General features: G+C 39.3%; 1 protein-coding gene across 1 annotated transcript in view; it reads left to right on the forward strand.

The window, feature by feature from the left end:
• Positions 1–21293, forward strand: part of myo7bb (myosin VIIBb) — a 61419-nt gene that overhangs the window by 11129 nt on the left and 28997 nt on the right. Inside the window, exons 6-24 of the mRNA XM_036565360.1 lie at positions 120–262; positions 361–474; positions 2422–2575; positions 3501–3577; positions 5054–5173; positions 5297–5436; positions 6212–6422; positions 8423–8558; positions 10040–10212; positions 11703–11843; positions 11930–12088; positions 13261–13353; positions 14482–14576; positions 15130–15214; positions 16386–16604; positions 18169–18378; positions 19943–20176; positions 20855–21007; positions 21131–21211. Of these exons, the coding sequence (XP_036421253.1) occupies positions 120–262; positions 361–474; positions 2422–2575; positions 3501–3577; positions 5054–5173; positions 5297–5436; positions 6212–6422; positions 8423–8558; positions 10040–10212; positions 11703–11843; positions 11930–12088; positions 13261–13353; positions 14482–14576; positions 15130–15214; positions 16386–16604; positions 18169–18378; positions 19943–20176; positions 20855–21007; positions 21131–21211 (2738 nt within the window). The remainder of the gene's footprint in view (positions 1–119; positions 263–360; positions 475–2421; positions 2576–3500; positions 3578–5053; positions 5174–5296; positions 5437–6211; positions 6423–8422; positions 8559–10039; positions 10213–11702; positions 11844–11929; positions 12089–13260; positions 13354–14481; positions 14577–15129; positions 15215–16385; positions 16605–18168; positions 18379–19942; positions 20177–20854; positions 21008–21130; positions 21212–21293) is intronic.

Raw genomic sequence — 21293 nt, forward strand, 5'->3', positions numbered from 1 at the left:
ACAAAAGGAAAAATATATAGATGAGCTTTATCTGCTGTACTGATTTGACGTTTGTTATATAGAAACATTAAATTGAGGAAAAAAAATCTATTAAAAAGTACATTTCTCTTTGACCACAGCTTTTGGGAATGCCAAAACTGTCCGTAATGATAACTCCAGCCGGTTTGGGAAGTATGTGGAGATCTTCTTTAACAAAGAGGGCATCATTGAAGGAGCTCACATCGAGCAGTACCTGCTGGAGAAGTCTCGGGTGTGCCACCAGGTGAGCAGATGCAGCTGTTGGATTAAGAAACGAATACAACTCCAGGCAACAGCTGAATTTAGTTGATGACAACTCTCTGTAATGTTCGTTTCCAAAAGGCCAAAATGGAGAGAAACTACCACATTTTTTATTGCCTTTTATCGGGGATGCCGAAGGAGCAGAAGAACCTCCTGTCACTGGGTGATGCGACACAGTTCAACTACCTAACTGAGGTATGCACACCTTAAACAGCTCACAGCGTCTCCGCTATTAGGAATAACTTACTTTAAAGAGTCTTTATTATAAAAAAACAATTGAAATCTGTTCTGCAAGAAGGGTCTGGGTTCGATTCCCCAGCTGGGTAACCGGGGTTCTTTCTATGTGGAGTTGGCATGTTGTCCCTGTGTCTGTGTGGGTTTCCTCCCACAGTCCAAAGTCAGGCCAATTGGAGACACTAAATTGCCCCTAGGTGTGAGTGGGAGTGTGAATGTGTATGTCTGCCCTGTGATGGACTGGCAACCTGTCCAAGGTGCACTGCAAAAAAAAACAGTCTTAACAAGTGAAAACGTCTTAAATGTAGTCAATAAATCTAATATCTCTCATTATGAGGCTGTTGTAAGAATATTATATACGATTATTCCACCTGTTTCTGTACATTTTTACTTGTTTTAAGTGATTTTATCTGGTGAAAGTGTCTTATTCCATTGGCAGATTAGTTTACTTGTTTGGAGAAATAATGAAGATAATTTTGCTCATTTCAGGAAATAATGATTAAAACAAGGAACATGATCTGACAATGAAATAAGACACTTTTATAAGATAAAACTGCTTAAAAACAAGTAAAAATGTCTAGAAATAAGTTAAATAATCTCACAATATTCTTACAACAGTCTCATAATGAGAAATATTAGATATATTGACTACATTTGAGATGTTTACACTACTAAGACATCATTTTTGCAGGGTGTTTCCTTCCACCCAGTGAGCGCTGGGATAAGTTCTAGCACCCCCTGCGACCCAGAAGGATAAATGGCTTAGATGATAAATGAGCGAATGAACTCAAGTGTGAGTGGGCGGGGCTAAAGTGTTGTAGTCTGAATAGGATATTTGGAGGATTATTTGTAACTGTGTTTTTTTGTGACACCAGCTTAGTTTCCATATATGAATTCTATGAAATATATACAACAATATACACCGATCAGGCATAACATTCTGACCACCTCCTTGTTTCTACGCTCATTGTCCATTTTATCAGCTCCACTTACTGCAGTAACACTGACGTGGTGGTGGTGTGTTAGTGTGTGTTGTGCTGGTCTGAGTGGATCAGACACAGCAGTGCTGCTGGAGTTTTTAAACACTGTGTCCACTCACTGTCCACTCTATTAGACAATCCTACCTGGTTGGTCCACCTTGTAGATGTAAAGTCAGAGACGATAGCTCATCTGCTGCTGCACAGTTTGTGTTGGTCATCCTCTGGCCCTTTATCAGTGGTCACAGGACGCTGCCCACAGGACGCTGTTGGCTGGATATTTTTGGTTGGTGGACTCTTCTCAGTCCAGCAGCGACACTGAGGTGTTTAAAAACTCCAGCAGCACTGCTGTGTCTGATCCACTCAGACCAGCACAACACACACTAACACACCACCACCACGTCAGTGTTACTGCAGTAAGTGGAGCTGATAAAATGGACAATGAGCGTAGAAACAAGGAGGTGGTCATAATGTTATGCCTGATCGATGTATAGTTTACTGTACTACATGATGTTGGTGGTGTATTAGCTACCATAGCAACAAACAAAATGTAACAGTCTCCATTTCCTCTCACCAGTTTCCTCACAACTGTGTTTACATACTATATCAGTCTGTTTTACTTTTAAAAAGTGAGAAAAATTATATGGGCCATTCAACAGTTTTGTAGTTCTGTACATTTCAGTCTGGAATGCTTTCTGAAAGTGGTCTTTGTCATGTGGAGTGGTCCGACAGTCAGGACAGAGGTTATTTACATATATCAGTTCTAAAAGTGCAGTAACTCAAACAGCTTGTTGTATTAAAAGGGTAAAGACTGGTTTAAAAATGATTTATAACTGTTTTTGGTACATAAAATCACAGAAACGGTGTAAGAGGGGGAAAAAGCACATGTCCAAAACGTTTTGAAGACCTCTTTCTGACTGTCCTCTTCCAGGGCGGCTGCATTTCGTGCGAAGGACAGGACGATGCTGATGAGTTTAGCCGAATCCGCACGGCTCTCAAGGTCCTCACCTTCACAGAGAAGGAAAGCTGGGAAATATTCTGCTTACTAGCTGCCATTCTGCACCTGGGCAACATCAGCTTTGAAGGTCAGAGAAAATAAGATGCATATGACTCTGTGGACATTAGAAAGCTTGTTATTGATGTGAACTGCTCACCAAACGTTTGGAGATCCCTGGTTTAATTTTCACTGTTACCTGTAAAGTCATACACTGCAAAAAATAAGATCTTAGTGAGTGTAAACATCTTAAATGTAGTCAGTATATCTAATATTTCTCATTATGAGACTGTTGTAAGAATATTGTGAGATTATTTAACTTATTTCTAGACATTTTTACTTGTTTTTAAGCAGTTTTATCTTATAAAAGTGTCTTATTTCATTGTCAGATCATGTTACTTGTTTTAATCATTATTTCTTGAAATGAGCAAAATTATCTTCATTATTTCTCGAAACAAGTAAACTAATCTGCCAATGGAATAAGACACTTTCACCAGATAAAATCACTTAAAACAAGTAAAAATGTACAGAAACAGGTGGAATAATCTTATAATATTCTTACAACAGCCTCATAATGAGGAATATTAGATTTACTGACTACATTTAAGATGTTTTCACTTGTTAAGACATTATTTTTTGCAGTGTACAGTATACCTAATACTGTGGATCCACACAGCTTCATGTTCATCTTGATATGAAGAGCAGGTTTTACCTTTTGGTCCAAAGGTGGTTTAAACACCTGAATCTCAGGTCTGAGTGCTGAGTGCTGACATCGCAACCTAGGCCATTATTCCCTGCTACTCCAGTTATTTTGTCAGTTGTTTCTTCAGTTTTGCAGTTTTTCAAAGAAAGATTGCAAGATCTGAACAGCTTTCTTAAGCCTTTTATTGTATTAAATGTTATTACAAACCAACAGAGGCAATTTATAAAAGGCAAGTGTCCCCAAACTTTTGACAGGCAGTATAACTGTTCCGTGAAAATGCTTTGTGCTTGATATTGTAGCTTTTTGGTCTTAGCCGGCTCAGAGAATAACATGGACAGCTGTGATGTCTTGCCATCTAATCATTTCACAGTTGCTGCCAAGCTGTTGGAGGTAACACACATACATCTTTCTGGCTTCACTTTACTGTATTAGCTTATACTGGTGTGCTGTTGTTTGGTATTTGTATGTTTAGAGGAAACATTTGGCAAAAATCACAGTTTACAGACTGACAGCTTTAGTTTAGCGCAAGAGCAAAATATAATAACTAATGGAGGCTTATAGGGGAGAACAGAGCACAACCTAACATTTTGGTTTCTGTGGAATAATTCTACAAATATTTAATTTGGAATAATCATATTTTTATACGAGCAGCATGTACATCTCTGCTGCAGACAAACACTTGAACTTTGTTTCCAGCACCTACCATTCATGTACAGTTCCACCCAAAATGACGGGAGGTGCAGTGTTCCAGTTTAGCCCATAAGTGGGTTCACTGTAACAGACAGAGGGTCAGTTTAACACCTGGTAGAAAAGGAATCAGTGCAAACAGAGTTAATTCAGTATAATTATATGTTGTAAGAAACAAATATATTTTCCAACCAAACTGCGTTATGTATTATCATCTATAAAACAGACAGATCAGCTGATACACACACACACATCAGATTATATATAAACACTGACATGAACACTGTGTGTCAAACAATGACAGGTTTATTTTCGTCCAGTGAAGGAAAATTTAAAAACATCCCACATCAGTAAAATATGAACATTGTTTATGTTAACTGTTAATGGGAATTTCATTAACATACTCATTTAAAACCTCAATACAAACAACTGAAAGACACAAATAAAGCAGAAGAAAATCCCTGTTTTCAGATGTTTCTGTTTTTCATCTTAAAATCTGTGTAAACATGGAACAAAAAGACAAAATTTACTTTACCAGTCTTTGTTTACTAAAGGTGTCTGAGTTGCATCGCCATGTAAGAACTAACCCCGCAGTACGGAGGCTGGACTTAAGCCCAGCTGCTCTCCCTGTGAGCTTGTCAGCTGCTTCTAAACGGTGCTGCATTGTGTGAAACAATGTGGCGATTGAAGTAATATAAGGTTGGGTTCTGTGATTTACACAAACAGCTCAGTAACCGAAAAAATGACTTTCATGCCCTGAAAACGCTCCTTGGCACAGATCTCCTTAAAACACTGACCAATCGCTCTGAATTTTGGTGGGAGACCACAGCTAGGAAGTGTGGCGTTGAGGCCAGAAGGTCACACTGCTTGACCCTGTATAACAGTGTAAAAGGTCTGTGGCCCTGGTTAGGTTGTTCCCAGTGCTCCTCTAGCCTATGAATTAGCATAGCCTTGCCTCATTTGTGTCAACTTATTAAGTAAACTCAAATAGGCTTATGTGGTTTCTGACACTGTGACATGCAGTTATGTGTAAAAATGGACAGAAGAATGGACAAAATCACTGCTGCAACTTTTTTAGCTATTTCCGTCTGTTCCAGGTAAAGGGAAACCTGTGTAAATTTAGGTTTTGCCAAACTTTTCCTCTGAGTGCAGACTCTGTGTCCCTGTGCTCTGTGTCAGGTTGATAAATTAGCTCTGGACATGAGTCTGACCCATCGCACTTTCGTGGCCAACCGAGAGCGACTGACGAAACCCCTGAGCTCAGAGCAGGCGGTGGACTGCAGGGACGCTCTAGCCAAGGTGCTCAATTAGCTCTCATTTAATCCGTAATGGTATTAATCAGATCTAAAGGCTTGAATGTTGAAGTGACATTTTAGTCTCTGGTTTGTTTTTAACCTGTATCATATTGTCTCTCTCTTTCAGGCCACCTACAGCAGACTGTTTATGTGGATTTTTGGGAAAATTAACAGCGCCATCCATAAAGCCCCGACCGATGCCTCCTCTACTCCGAGGTCCATTGGGCTGCTTGATATTTTTGGCTTTGAAAACTTCAGCATGAACAGGTACGAATAGAATATGACATCTACACTGAGGCTCTACACAAAAGATGGCAATCCCACTGTGGATACTCTGTTTACAGAAATATCTACCAGTCACTGCTGTCTTCACAAAACATTCTTTGTTTTTGTCGTTTTTTAGTTTCTGACATTTGAAAATGCCTGTAGTCCTTTACATTGTATGGGTTTTCATGAATTTTATGATGAATGGAGCAAATGAAATGCCTTGCATCACAGCAAGAAGGGTCTGGGTTTGATTCCCCGGCCGGGTAACCGGGGATCTTTCTGTGTGGAGTCTGCATGTTCTCCACGTGTCTGTGTGGGTTTCCTCCCACAGTCCAAAGACATGCAGTCAGGCCGATTGGAGATACTAAATTTCATGTTCACCTCATGTCCCTATGAGTTTGGAAATCAGTACATGTGAATCCAGCATTCACACAATAAAAATAATATATATTAATAATACAAATCGCTGTTGTCAGAAGAAAACCTCGTATCTCCAAAATGGTAACTTTACAGGAGAAGGAAAAAACATACTTAACTTTTAATGTAAGTCAATGGAACCAGAGTTCTTTCCAAGTCATTCTGGTCTGTTTCTTTTGGTCCATTCTACATGAAATTTACACACAATGTAAAGGACAACAGGCCTTTTCAAATTATGTAAAAAACTGAAAAACGACAACAATGCGGATATGAGGCAGCGATATATATATATATATAATAAATGTGTGTGTGTGTGTGTGTGTGTGTGTGTGTGTGTGTGTGTCGTCTTTGTGTCCAGTTTTGAGCAGCTGTGTATCAACTACGCTAATGAGCAGCTGCAGCAGTTCTTTGTGGAGCACATCTTTAAGCTGGAGCAGGAGGAATACCTTAAAGAGGGAATCACATGGAAAAACATCTCCTTCACCGATAACCAGCGCACGCTGGACCTGCTGGCTCTAAAACCCCTCAACGTCCTGGCTCTGATTGACGAGGAGAGCCACTTCCCCAAGGCCAGTCAAACTAGAACTGCTGCTAAATCACACATATATTTCAGAAGCAGTTACACAATTTACAGAACACTTACAAGAAGCAAAAACACAGGTTTAAAAATGTGCTTACATAACTTGAATATAGTTCAGTTTTTATACACACGTTATTATTATTTTTGCTATTATACTACATTCCTAAATGGTCCCAACACTACGGGGTTTAGTGTTCTCCCAACTTTAGAGACACCCTGCACTCATAAGTGTGTTTCAATGGTTAACTCCTCTTGGATGGCTTGTTATGAATATATGAACTGATATTTGTATATGTGTAGCTATAATGCAGAATTCCATTGGAATTTTTCCACTGAAAACAGAATTCCTTAGTGCATCTGAAAGAAATGATTGATGGGGCGGCTTAGTTATATCATCACAAATGAGCTTGAACCTATCACAGTGCAATATTCTTAAATATGCCAATGAGAGGATGTTCCAGGCCCCGATGAGGGCCATGGGAGGCGGCATGAGGTCAGCGTGCCGGAAACCCAAGAGCTGCGAGAGATGGCATGAGCCTGATGCTGAACCGGCATTACCTGACTCTCATTAAGAACAGCATGTGCACCTGAGCAGAGAGGGAGAGGGGCAACCTGTTGCTCCTCCCTCGTTGCCTCAGCCCACATGTCCCCTGGCAACATTCCCTGGGGTCGAAACACCGTGGTCTGGCAGCCAGCCTGCTAGATGTTAGCAGCTTCCTTACACTAGCTTAGCAGTCCTAACAGCTTTACACACAACCACACATTAATTTCAGCTCATTGAAGCCTCAATGATGCAAGTTTCGAGGGTAAAGACTCAAATCTGAGCAGATAAACCTGCACTTTTGTGTCTGGAGGCTCAGCAAGAAGGCTGAGCCACCATCAGTTCTGGCTCACTGACGTAGCAGGTTTAGAGGATAAAGACTCAAATCTGAGTGAAATCAAGTGATTCATGTGAGTGATTTTAGAATTTTTCTGGGGTTGAGGTCAGGACTCTGTGAGGGCCAGTCAGGTTCTTCCACACCAAACTCACCCAGTCAGGCCTTTATGGAGCTGCTTTGTGCTCTGGGGCTCAGTCATGCTGGAACAGGAAAGGTTCTTCCCCAAACTGTTCAAACAAAGTTGGAAGCGTACAGTTGTCCAAAATGTCTTGGTGCTGAAGCATTAAGATTTCCCTTCACTGGAACTAAGGGTTCTAGACCAACCCCTGAAAAACAGCCCCATATCATCATCCCTCCTCCACCAAAATTTACAGCTGGCACAGTGCAGTCAGGCAGGTAACGTACACAGAATATGTTTCCACTGCTCCAAAGTCCAGTGTCTCCCCCCACCCCTTTGTCATTGTGCATTTTAATCTCAGGCTTGTGTGCAGCTGCTCGGCCATGCAAACCCATTTCGTGAAGCTCCTAATGCACAGTTATTTTGCTGATGTTGCTTCCAGAGGCAGTTAGTGAGTGATTCAGCAGAGGACAGGCACTGTGTGCTTCGGCACTCAGCAGCCCCACCCTTTGAGTTTGCGTGGTCTACCACTTTGTGGCTGAGCTGTTGTTGCTCCTAGATGCTTCTATTTCACAGTAATAGCACTTACAGTTGTCTAGGGCAGATCTAGCAGGGCAGAGATGGCATTCTATGACAGTGCCATGTTTAAAGTCACTGAACTCTTCAGTACGACCCGCTACTGCTAGTGTTTGTCTATGGAGACTGCAAGGCTATGTGCTTGATTTTACCCACCTGTTAGCAATGGGGGTGGCTGAAACACCTGAACTCAATAATTAGGAGGGGTGTCCACATACTTTTGTCCATATAGTGTAGATGATTTGTGTGTGTTTTAATGTATGACTAGCAGGTCAGAAAACAGTTATCAGTCCCTTTATGAGCTGAATCATGAATTAGGAAAGGGAATCTGCTCAGTCGTGCTGTGGAGCTCCAGACGTTCAGACACTGTTCTAAGTGCAGAGAGTGAAAGTGTTTTTATGTCTGTTTTATGTTTAGGGCACAGACACCACCTTGCTGAACAAAATGAACCAGGTACACAGCAGAAGCAAGATTTATGTCCTGTCCAGGAGCAACCACAGCAAGCAGTTTGGCATCCAGCACTTTGCTGGGGTCGTCTACTACGACTGCAAAGGTATTGACGTTTACCCCTCTCTGTAAATGACATTAATATGGAAAATGAACAGGATAGGACCATTTCTAAAATGTTATAAGCTGAGCCGTTTTCAAGGCTGTTCTAAGATACTCAGTGTGGAAATGGGGTTTAGTATTAAATCGTAAATTATTAAAGTTTATTGTGCATTTAATGCGAGTAATCATTGACAGCTTATTGTGCACATTACTTGGTGGGTGGATCATTTACTGTGGTTATTATTAATGGGTCATTCTACAGAAATGTCCATTTTTGTGTCCTTAGTGTTTACAGATATATTACAGTTGAAAAACATGTTAGGGTTACAGTTTATTTACATTTTTAAATAAAACAATGTTATTTTAGCAATTACACCCTTTTTAGCCATCAGTTCAGCAATATTGGTTTATAAATCAATCATACAGAATTCCAAGCACCACAGAAGAGCTCGTCCTCACAGTCATGTGTAAAGAGGCCATATTTTGAAGACAAAAACACATTTTTCTGAAATTTTAACTACAATAATCTATACATGACTATGAAATATGTGATTTAAATGACATAAAGAAACCAAATGCGAATCCAAATAAATATTATAAAATATATAATGAAAGTTCCCCAGGAGTCGTGTCACTGGTGTTACAGCGTAACAAAAAATCTCTTATTTTGAAATAAAAGTCACACTGATGACATCACTCGACTTCCTTTTACCTGTTTTCTGAGGATCTATGAAGAAAAGCACATGGTGAGTCCACTGTGTCTTTCAGTTATCAGAGATTTTCTCATTTAGCTCATGATTTCATATGAAGCTTTTAGCTGAAGTCACTGGTGTGACCGACTTTATTCTGAGGTCCTTGTGAACAAATAGAATCCAAATGGATTAAATTCCATATTTTAGTGGATATTCCATGATTGACATGTGGTTTGATGCTCTGTAGCAGCTGTTTTATTAAAATGCATTGTTCATTAAAAATGTCTCTGGTGTTTCCTTTATTATGCGTAACACCAATGAGGATCAGTAACACCAGTGACTCCTATGGAGAGACAGAAACGTTTCTGTAGAATGACCCAAATACATAATTAAATTATTTAATTATCAATGGTGTATTTTATTGTATTTTATTGGTTCTGCATTTTATTAAAGCAGGAAACAATAACTGTGCTAAAACTATTGGAACACAACCGCAAGTGGCTTCATGCTTTTTTAACCCCTTAAAAGTCCAGGCTTGTTGAATACTATGGCTCATTATTCAGTAACTACAGGGACTTAAATGCAAACTAGCTGAGCTATGCGTAGGTTATAGAAGTGTGTAATGAATCTCTGGGCCCACTGGCCGGACCTGGCCTGTTAAAGGGGTCAAACTATTAAGTATGTACGCAGTGAAGTGCTTCTTTTCCTTTTGTTCAAGCTTGTCGTGCAGGTTTGTGCGGAGAGTTGCTCTGTTTGTGTTGCTTTACTGAGTGTTTGTTCCGGGTGTCCTCAGGTTTCCTGGAGAAAAACAAAGATGCCCTGAGTTTGGACATCATAACCCTGATCCAGAAGTCCTCCAGCAAGCTGCTCAAGCTGATCTTTCAGAAAGAGCTGAGTGCATGTGTGGCCAAACCTGCCAAAAACAACAACAGCAGGGTCCTTATTACCCCCAAGAGCTCATTACGGGTACAGCTTACGCTTTAAAGCTCTGCTTCTCCGCCTCAGTCTTTCGCACACATTCTAGTGTTTTTAGTGTTTTGTCAACTGAACACCTCACTAAACTGATCAGCTCATTATAAAGCCCTTCAAAAGGTTAAGATTGGTGTGAAACACTAAAACTGACAGGGGCTGACAGCCACTTTTAGAGGCCAACATCTTTCATGCTCAAAAGCCTTTTAGAGAAAGAAATTAACGTAGTAAAGAAAATAGTGCTACATTGAATTGACTAAATATGAATATGTACATAATTTCCACATTAATAAAATATATGTGCAGTATAAGTGCATTAATGTAGTGTACATTAAAGAGTTCTTTGCCTCATGAAAAGGTTCTTCAGATTAATGGAGAATGTGCTGTAGATGGTTCTGTATAGGACATTTTTTGAAAAAGGTTCTATATAGCACCAAAAAGGGTTCTTCAAGTGTTACGATGTCAGGCTTATTACAATAGAAGAACCCATTTTGTTGCTACATAGAACCCTTTTCAAAAAGGTTCTATATAGAAACATCTACAGCACATTCTCCGTCAATCTGAACAAACTTTTCACAATGCAAGTACTCTTTAATCATGCAAAGGGTTCTATGAGTGTTCAGGGTTCTATGTAGATATGCGTAACATCTTAATAAATGCGTTTTTCCGCTTTCTTTTATTTCCATGCTTTTGCTTCTACCCAGTGGATGAACGTGAACGTGTTCACATTCTGTTTGTTGTGTAAACATACAATTATAAAAGCTCACAACTGTGGACAATAATTGTGGTCAGCTTAAAAAATTGGGCAGCACTTTACTGTAGAGTACCGTTTATAAGGGAACATGACGCCTACACAAGCTTGACATAACCCACATAACCCTGCATAAATGTTTCTAAATGCTTATTCCAACAGGCGTTATTCACTATAAACGTTACATTTGCCAGTTTTGATCAAAGCTGTTTATGACAGATGACACCTATAAAGTGTTTCCAATAATTGTGATTAGATGATTATGCGAATATTATGACAGGCCTGCGTATTACAGTATTTGAACAGACTGTATTACCATGTTTAAAAACTCTGAGTAGTGATTTTTATTTGTCTTTTTATCTGTCTTTTTGCAGTGTTTAAGAATATTATAAGATTTTATCTGGTGAAAGTGTCTTATTTCATTGGCAGATTAGTTTACTTAGTTTACTAATAATGATAATCATGCTCATTTCAACAAGTCACGTGATCTGGCATTGAAATAAGACACTTTTATAAGACAAAACTGCTTAAAAAAAAGTAAAAATGTCTAGAAATAAGTTTAAAAATCTCACAATATTCTCATGACAGTCTCATAATGAGAAATAGTAGATATATTGACTAAAATTAAGATGTTTACATTCACTAAGACGTCATCTTTTGCAGTGTAACAACCATCTGACTGAGCTTTCTCCTGTGAATGAATGAGAATGACGGTGGTTCATGTGTGTTTGTACAGCAGGGGAATGACTCGCGGAGGCAGGTGTCCACGCTCAGCAGTCAGTTCAGACACTCTCTGGACTCCCTGATGAGGGCGCTCTCTCTGTGCGACCCTTTCTTCATTCGCTGTTTCAAACCCAACGACAACAAGCTGTCCATGGTATCCTCACCCGCCTGCTCAGTTACTGCATGGCCTTCACTTTCTCCTCATACACACCTCACCCTGTGTGTCTCGCTCTGCTTTAGGCCTTCAATCGCGAGCTGTGCATGCAGCAGCTCCGCTACTCCGGGATGCTGGAGACCATCAAAATACGCAAGTCAGGATACCCCATCCGCCACCGATTCACCGAGTTTCTGGGACGCTATCGTGTCCTGCTGAAGACCACGGACTGCGACCCGAACAAGGTAAGAAACGGCACGAGTGATTTTTTTTTCACTGTTGTGAAGTTTGTTGTATTATGAAACACACTATTGTGTTGTGAAGTAGTCAGAAAGACAGTCTTCAAAAGTTAGGAGCAACTCTTCATGGTAATAAATGATTTATTAACATGTTATTACATTGATTAGCATAAACTAGACACCAGAATACATTTAGATGTTTTAGTCAGTATTTAGTAAGTATTTTGAGAACAACATGCTAAATAACACACTGTTTATTGTTTGTAATGCACATTAAATTCATTATTATGCATCTTTCTTGTCATTTTAGAATTTACAGCTTTATTGATTAATTTTTTTGGTTTCTACTTTCTACTTATTATTTTACGTGGCTTAGAAGATGAATTAATACATTTATTGCTTTACTTATTTTAATAGAGTGATGTAACATCAAAATTATGGTTCTTCAAGGGTTCTTCAGTAAAGAAAATGCTTCTATATAGAACCATAAACACTTAAAGAACCTTTTGCATGATTAAAGGGTTCTTTGCGCCGTGAAAGGGCTCGTCAGATTGAAATGTGTTGTAAATGGTTCTATATAGAACCTTTTCGAAAAGGGTTCTATATAACACCAAAAAGGGTTCTTTAGTTAAGAAAGTGGTTCTGTATAATTCCTCGAACACTCAAAGAACTCTTTGCATGATTAAAGTGTTCTTTGCATGATGAAAGGGTTCTTCAGATTGATGGAGAATGTAACTCTTCATAGTAATAATTTATTTATTAACATGTTATTAACATTGTAGATTTGATTAGCATAAACTAGATACCAGAATACTTTAAGATGTTTTATTCAGTATTTACTATAAGTATTTTGAGGACGAGAAGATGTTAATAAATGCTAAATAACACACTGTACTTCATCTATTTACATTTGTTTTGTCTGTAATGCACAATAATTTCATTATTAAACATCTTTATTAGTCATTTTAGGATCATCTACAGCTTTGTGGATTCATTTTTTGGTTTCTAACTTCCTATTAATTACTTTACGCAGCCTAGAAGATGAATGAATAAATGTATTGCTTTACTTATTATAATATAGTGTAGTAACATCATAGTAATATTTGCTGCACTGCACTGATGTTCGTACACTGTTGTCCAGGATTCTGGTGTTTGATCTGAGAGTTTACGTTTAACAGGAGCCTCCGTCAGACTGCTGTGATGCCATCTGCAGAGCCGTCATTCGGGATGAAGAGGACTGGAGGATCGGCAAGACCAAAATCTTTCTCAGGGTATTTGGCTGGTCTTCTGTAAACTTGCAAGTTCAATGACAATAAAGGTCTTCAAAATTACAGTTTTAAGAATCTTATTAAAAAGGACATGATGTACATTTTCATATCTAATGTATATATATATATATATATATATATATATATGCATTTATATCTGTGTGCATTTTATATCTCAAATATAGTGAGGGTTAGCTTTAATTGCCTACTTCAGGTACTAAAACTGCACGTCTGGTTGCGCCACCTGACTTTTCATACTAATTTCAAATAAAACAGCTATTATCTACTTAGACACCTGTAGAAACCTTTGTCTTTGAACTTGAGTTTATACTTACATTTTTCAAATAAATAAAGATTATTATAATAATTACACATTATCATGGTTCTCCTGAGGTCAGACCAGCTGTCATAGTAAACAGAACCGTTCTGACCACGACACAAAAATCACATTTTTTACAATATTTGTGACAAGGCTACATTGTAGCATGAAGGTCACTTGGGGTCTTCTTTATGAGGCAATGCCCTGCCCCCTATTTTGTAAAAGCGTGTCATAATAAAAGTCCTTTGTTTTTGGTTGTGCCACCTGACATTTGAGGACGTAAGAACTTGCAGACAAACGTTTCTCAGTGAGTTGAGAACTTTTAAAGTTGCCTTTTTTTGCAACATGTTTTTTGTTTTAAAGTTTTCAAACGTAAAATTATGGCAAACATTTTTATTTAGAGTTTTATATTATGATAGTTTACTTAATCAACATGTATGGTTGGACGGTTGCATCACCTGTCATTTTAAGACTTCTGGGAGCAAAAAGAAACTAAGATCAATTTTATATCAACGCACTGAAAATTGTTTCACATAAAGGGCTATTGTTGAATAATTTTATAAGTCATGTATTTATTAATTTTTGCACAGAAAGTGCACGTCATGTCAGTGACCCATATCACATCTGCATGTATTTGTAACTTTGTTAGACCATGTTATTATTATAGAAGAGTTGATTTAGAGGCGGAAATAGCCTCTTACTGTGTTTTAACTTTAAAGACTTAAACTGCTTTCATAAGGAAGTACGTTTTTCAGTCTTCTGTATATTTTATTGTTGACTTTGTCTTAATTCATCTGACTCTGTGTTCTCAGGATTACCACGACTCCTTTCTGGAGCTGGAGAGAGAGCGGGAGCTCAACAGGAAGGCCCTTATTATCCAGAGGTTGATGCTGGGCCACAAAGACAGGTACTGTTTTCTGTACTTTGTTTGCTTATTCATTTGTGTTTTAGTTTTAGTCCTCCTTTGTTTGGATGATCCTTTATAGATGAGCTCTAAATGCTCAAACTGAAGAATCTCAGTTGATTCTCAGTAGTTTTAGGACTGGGGTCATGAATATTTCGTATGAAGTAAAAGACATTTCATTTGAACAAATGCAGCTTTAAGATGATAGACACACAAAGAGGAAATGGAAAGGAATATAATGAACTTAAGCACCTACAAAGCATCGAAGTAATAAAGTGTTATCCAGGCCATCGTATTTACACTCGTGTACACAACATTCAGCATTCAGCATAGTTCAATAACAATATACAACCAAGAACAGGGTTCCTAGGTTCACTTAATGATAAATGGTGTCCAGCTCTGTTCCTGAACCTTAACTCCGGTTCTGAATACAAAGCTGATAAACTCAGACCGTAGATGTTGCTCAGCGCGTCCCAACCCTGAAGTGAACTCTTAATCTCAGCTCCAGACACTCTGTACAGTTGCATGTTCCTAAGCTGGCTGTGCTCCTCTGTAGGAAGACGTTTCTGAAGAAGAGAAGTGCAGCTCTGACTGTGCAGAAAAACTGGCGAAGTTATCGAGACCGTAAAGCGTGTGCGAAAGTAAGAAACGTCTCTTATAAGATTCCTGTAAATTCAGGATGTTTTATCGCTTCATGTGTGAGACTGGTACAGTTCTCTTTGTTGCTCTTGTAACTTTGCTATTTCTATAGGATTAGTAGTTCATCTATCTATCTGTCCGTCTGTCTGTCTATCTATCTATCTATCTATCTATCTATCTATCTCTCTGTCTGTGTGTCTATCTATCTGTCCATCTGTCTGTCTATCTATCTGTCTATGTACCTCTCTGTCTCTGTCTATTTGTCTGTCCATCTGTCTCTCTGTCTGTTTATCTGTCTGTCTGTCTGTCTATCTGTCTGTCTGTCTGACTGTCTGTCCGTCTATCTGTCTGTCTGTCTGTCTATCTGTCTGTCTGTCTGACTGTCTGTCCGTCTATCTGTCTGTCTGTCTGTCTACACTGCAAAAAATGGTATCTCAGTGAGTGTAAACATCTTAAATGGAGTAAATATTTCTCATTCTGAGACTGTTGTAAGAATATTGTGAGATTATTTAACTTATTTCTAGACATTTTTACTTGTTTTTAAGCAGTTTTATCTTATAAAAGTGTCTTATTTCATTGGCAGATCATGTTTCTTGTTTTAATCATTATTTCTTGAAATGAGCAAAATTGTCTTCATTATTTCTCTAAACAAGTAAACTAATCTGCCAATGGAATAAGACACTTTCACCAGATAAAATCACTTAAAACAAGTAAAAATGTACAGAAACAGGTGGAATAATCTTATAATATTCTTACAACAGCCTCATAATGAGGGATATTAGATTTACTGACTACATTTAAGAAGTTTTCACTTGTTAAGATATTATTTTTTTCAGTGTCTCTATCTGTCTGTCTGTCTGTCTGTCTGTCTTTTTGTGTACATATTTGATTTACATTTTGTTTTTAAAAAAACTGTGCTGAAGTGAAAGTTTGGGTACTGTCTCTAGTCACAGCTTTAAAACTCAGTTCTTCCGTCACAGCTGTGTGCTTGGTACGGTTCTTTCTGTTTCTCTTGTAACTCTGCTATTTCTGTCTACCTACCTATCAGTGCCCACTGTGTTAGTTGGCTAATAGTATCAGCTGAAACGTAGATCTCACGTATTTGTGAATATGGTGATCTCTGTATGTATCACATTCTGCTAAACCCTGGACTCTCTCTCTCTCCTGTCCCAGCTGCTGCAGGGTGTTCTCCGGCTCCAGGCTATCGTGCATGGCCGTCAGGACATCCTGCAGTATCAGCGCAGACGGGCCGCCGTCGTTACCCTGCAGACACAAACTCGCGTCTTTCTGGCTCGGAAAGGGCTGAAACAAAAACGGGCCGCTGCCGTCCTGCTGCAGGCCCACACCAGAGGACTGCTGGCCAGGAAACAGCTCAAAAGACTCAAGGACGATGTGAGTCTTTCAGTGAATCTACAGGGGGCTCAGTCTAATTTAATTCAGGTTTATTATCATTGTGCCTACAGGCAAACGTACAGCATGAATAAGAGTGCTTTAGTCTCATGGTTGGACAGATATTCTGTGTATTTAGTGGCCCAGTACTGCACAGCACACTATCTGCCTCAGGTTTGGGGCCACCAGTACTTTCAAAGCGTTTGTATTAAATAAGGATGTTCCCTTTGTTGGTTTGTAAGAAATAGAAAATTGTTTAGATCCAAGGTGCAAAACTCCGGTCCTGGAGGGCCAGTACAGTCCGGTAGTTCTCCTACTAAACCTTGCACCGAACAGGTGAGTTGAATCAGGTGTGTTTGAGCAGGTAAATCACCAACCTGCACTGCAAAAAATGTCTTAACAAGTGAAAACGTCTTAAATGTAGTCAATAAATCTAATATCTCTCATTATGAGTCTGTTGTAAGAATATTATAAGATTATTCCACCTGTTTCTGTACATTTTTACTTGTTTTAAGTGATTTTATCTGGTGAAAGTGTCTTATTCCATTGGCAGATTAGTTTACTTGTTTCGAGAAATAATGAAGATAATTTTCTCATTTCAAGAAATAATGATTAAAACAAGTAAACATGATCTGACAATGAAATAAGACACTTTTATAAGATAAAACTGCTTAAAAATAAGTAAAAATGTCTAGAAATAAGTTAAATAATCTCACAATATTCTCACGACAGTCTCATAATGAGAAATAGTAGATATATTTACTACATTTAAGATGTTTACACTCACTAAGATATCACTTTTTGCAGTGTGTGCTCGATACTGGCCCTCCAGGACCGTAGCTGGGCACACTGGTTTAGATCTTGCCGAAGAATAACTGATAACAGCCCTGCCTTGGGAAGGAAGCCAAAGTTCACACATTTTTTGTCCTTTGATAGCAGCACTCAGACCTTTGAGTCAAAAGTGTATCAATATGGACTTTTAACAATAGTTTGTACAATAAAACTGTCAAATTATTTTTTTTACAGTGCAAAAAATCATATCTTAACAAGTGAAAACTTCTTAAATGTAGTCAATAAATCTAATATCTCTCATTATGAGTCTGTTGTAAGAATATTATAAGATTATTCCACCTGTTTCTGTACATTTTTACTTGTTTTAAGTGATTTTATCTGGTGAAAGTGTCTTATTCCATTGGCAGATTAGTTTACTTGTTTTGAGAAATAATGAAGATAATTTTGCTCATTTCAAGAAATAATGATTAAAACAAGAAACATGATCTGACAATGAAATAAGACACTTTTATAAGATAAAACTGCTTAAAAACAAGTAAAAATGTCTAGAAATAAGTTAAATAATCTCACAATATTCTTACAACAGACTCATAATGAGAAATATTAGATTTATTGACTACATTTAGGATGTTTACACTCACTAAGACATCATTTTTTGCAGTGTAATAAAGATGAATAGTACAAATAGGGTCACCATACAGTCTAGATTATGGTCATTATGTTCATCTCAGTGCCATGCTTTTCGGAAAACATTTATCTCTTGGTGGCGTTCCAGGCCATCTTGTCAGCTCAGGAGAAACAGGCTCAGGAACTGGCTGCCCTGGAGCGCCAGAGGAGACTGGAAGAGGTGCTCAGTCAATCACAGGACAGCACTAAAGCCACTCAGTCAGAGGAAGCCAGCGATGAAGAAATAGTGCAGAACATCTTTGACTTTCTGCCCAGCCCGGTCGGAGGACTGGAGGGTCCGGCGCCTGAGGGTTTTGAGGTAATGTCACTGACACAATGAGGAGGCAGGAACAAGGAAACGATTGATGGGAATAATTCCGCCACACATGCCCTGAATCATTTCTGGACACAGTTGTTTATCTGACCTAGTACCTTTTACGATCTTAATAGCGTTCAGTGTATTGGAGTTGTCTGTCATTGCCTTCTACAGTCCAATCAAAATGATGAAGGCATGACGAGAGGTTCTGTAAAACTATTACTGCCACCATATATACACAGGTCTTTATGGATATGAAAGGCCATCTTCTTACATATTCACTGTGTTCAGAAGTGTCCCCTAGTCACTGTTCCTGTTCAAAAAATGGTAGCCTATGTAGAACACCATTATAGGGAACAGAAATGGTCCCTAATCACTATTCCTTACATTGGAAAGTCAGAAGGACTATACAGAATTCTGTTATTGGAACAGAAATGGTCCTTAATCACTATTCCCTACTTTGGAAAGTTGTGTAGACTATATAGAATTCTGTTATTGGAACAGAAATGGTCCCTGATCACTATTCCCTACTTTGGAAAGTCAGAAAGGACTATGTAGAATTCTGTTATTGGAACAGAAATGGTCCCTAATCACTATTCCCTACTTTGGAAAGTTGTGAGGACTATGTAGAATTATGTTATTGGAACAGAAATGGTCCCTAATCACTATTCCCTACATTGGAAAGTCAGGAGGACTATACAGAATTCTGTTATTGGAACAGAAATGGTCCTTAATCACTATTCCCTGCATTTTAAACCACCCAGTAACCTTTTGCTTTATTTTTATGCCCTTCGATCCAAAGAAATCAGTAGTTTTAAAGTATGTTGTTCAAAGTAAATGATCACATGATACATATTTTGCATTGTGACTGGCTGTTTCATGAGACTTTCCAGTCTTTTCACAGATTTTAGCTGCTGAGTTTCTAGTGAGGTGCAGGACGCTTTACATCATGCAACTCAAGTTCAGTGTAGTTTCATGTAGGTTTCATGCAACTTTAGTTTCATGCAACTTTAGTTGCATGAAGGGGTGGCACGGTGGCACAGTGTGTAGCGCTGTCGCCTCACAGCAAGAAGGGCCTGGGTTCGATTCCCGGCCGGGTGACCAGGGTCGTTTCTGTGTGGAGTTTGTCTGTTCTCCCCGTGTCTGCGTGGGTTTCCTCCGGGTACTCTGGTTTCCTCCCACAGTCCAAAAACATGCAGTCAGGCCAATTGGGCATGCTAAATTGCCCCTAGGTGTGTGTGTGTGGATGTATGTGTCTGTTTGTCTCCCCTGCGATGGACTGGCGACCTGTCCAGGGTGTATCCTGCCTTCCGCCCGATGACAGCTGGGATAGGCTCCAGCACCCCACCACGACCCAGAAGGATAAGCGGTTTAGATGATGGATGGATAGTTGCATGAAAGTTTCTTTGTGTAAAGCCAGCCTCAGAGTGCACTGGACGTTCTCCACTATGTTTTTGGAGACCAGCACAAGACTGCATAATGTATGGTGCACTATACAGTGAATAGGGCGGAGTTTCAAACGTGGCCGTCAGTGGTAGACAAACATTTTCCTGGTTCTGATATGCAGGATCTAGAACGAGAACCGCTGGACCTGAAGGAGGTGAAGCAGAGTGAGGATGTGGTGAAGATTATGGTGACTCCACCAGAGGATGATGTGCCTGAAATGGAGGATGAGGAGGAAGATGAGTTTTCCTTCTCTAAGTTTGCTGCTCAGTATTTCCAAGGCTCTGCTACACACGCTCACATCGAGCAGAGGCTGCGGCAGCCACTGCTGCCCCATGAGGACGAAGGAGACGCACTGGTGATGACCACTTTCTCCTTCATGATCCTTTCAGTTAAAGCGTTTACTGAACAACTGCAACGCTGTCACTGAACATCAACACTGACTGCCATCACTTATTCCTTCTTCTCTTCTCTTCTCTTCTCTTCTCTTCTCTTCTCTTCTCTTCTCCTTTTTCCTCTTCTCTTCTCCTTTTTCCTCTTCTCTTCTCTTCTCTTCTCTTCTCTTCTCTTCTCCCCTTTTTCCTATTCTCTTCTCTTTCCTTCCCTTCCTCTCTTCTCTTCTCTTCTCATTTTTCCTCTTCTCTTTCTTCTCCTCTCTTCTCTTCTCTTCTCTTCTCTTCTCTTCTCTTCTCTTCTCTTCTCTTCTCCTTCCTTCTCTTCTCTTCTCCTTTTTCCTCTTCTCTTTCCTTCCCTTCCTCTCTTCTCTTCTCTTCTCTTCTCCTTTCTCCTCCTCTCTTCTCTTCTCTTCTCTTCTCTTCTCTTTTCTTCTCTTCTCTTTTCCTTTTTCCGCTTCTCCTTTCTCCTCTTCTCTTCTCTTCTCTTCTCTTCTCTTCTCTTCTCTTCTCCTCTTCTCCTTTCTTCTCTTCTCTTTTCCTTTTTCCTCTTCTCTTCTCTTCTCTTCTCTTCTCTTCTCTTCTCTTCTCTTCTCTTCTCTTCTCTTCTCTTCTCTTCTCTTCTCTTCTCTTCTCTTCTCTAGGCATGTTTAACAGTATGGTGGATCATCTTGAGATTTATGGAGGACATTCCAGAGCCTAGACAGGCTCGTTTGTCTGTAGTTGCTGACTCCATCCAGAGGAACTTGGGCCAAAGACAAGCACGACGTCTCAGTAACCTGGTTGGATTAGATCAGGTACACTCCACCACATCACTGCGCCACACTCTCTCACAGTGTCCCTATGTTTTTTGAGGTCATTTGGACTCTGCTGTATGGACAGCTGTGCTAGCACTGTTAACATTCATCTGATATCTACAGAAAATGCTGCGGAGAAAGCAGAAACAGCAGAAACAAGCTGACGGACCTGGGAAGAGAAAACACTCTACGATTCCTGAAGAGGTCAGATTCCATATTCAGGCATTACTGAACCCAGTTTTAACGTAAATGTTTATTATTGTCATTATTATTATTACAAGTACAG

The sequence above is a fragment of the Colossoma macropomum genome, unplaced genomic scaffold (assembly GCF_904425465.1).
Source record: "Colossoma macropomum unplaced genomic scaffold, Colossoma_macropomum, whole genome shotgun sequence".
NCBI classification, from domain to species: domain Eukaryota; kingdom Metazoa; phylum Chordata; class Actinopteri; order Characiformes; family Serrasalmidae; genus Colossoma; species Colossoma macropomum.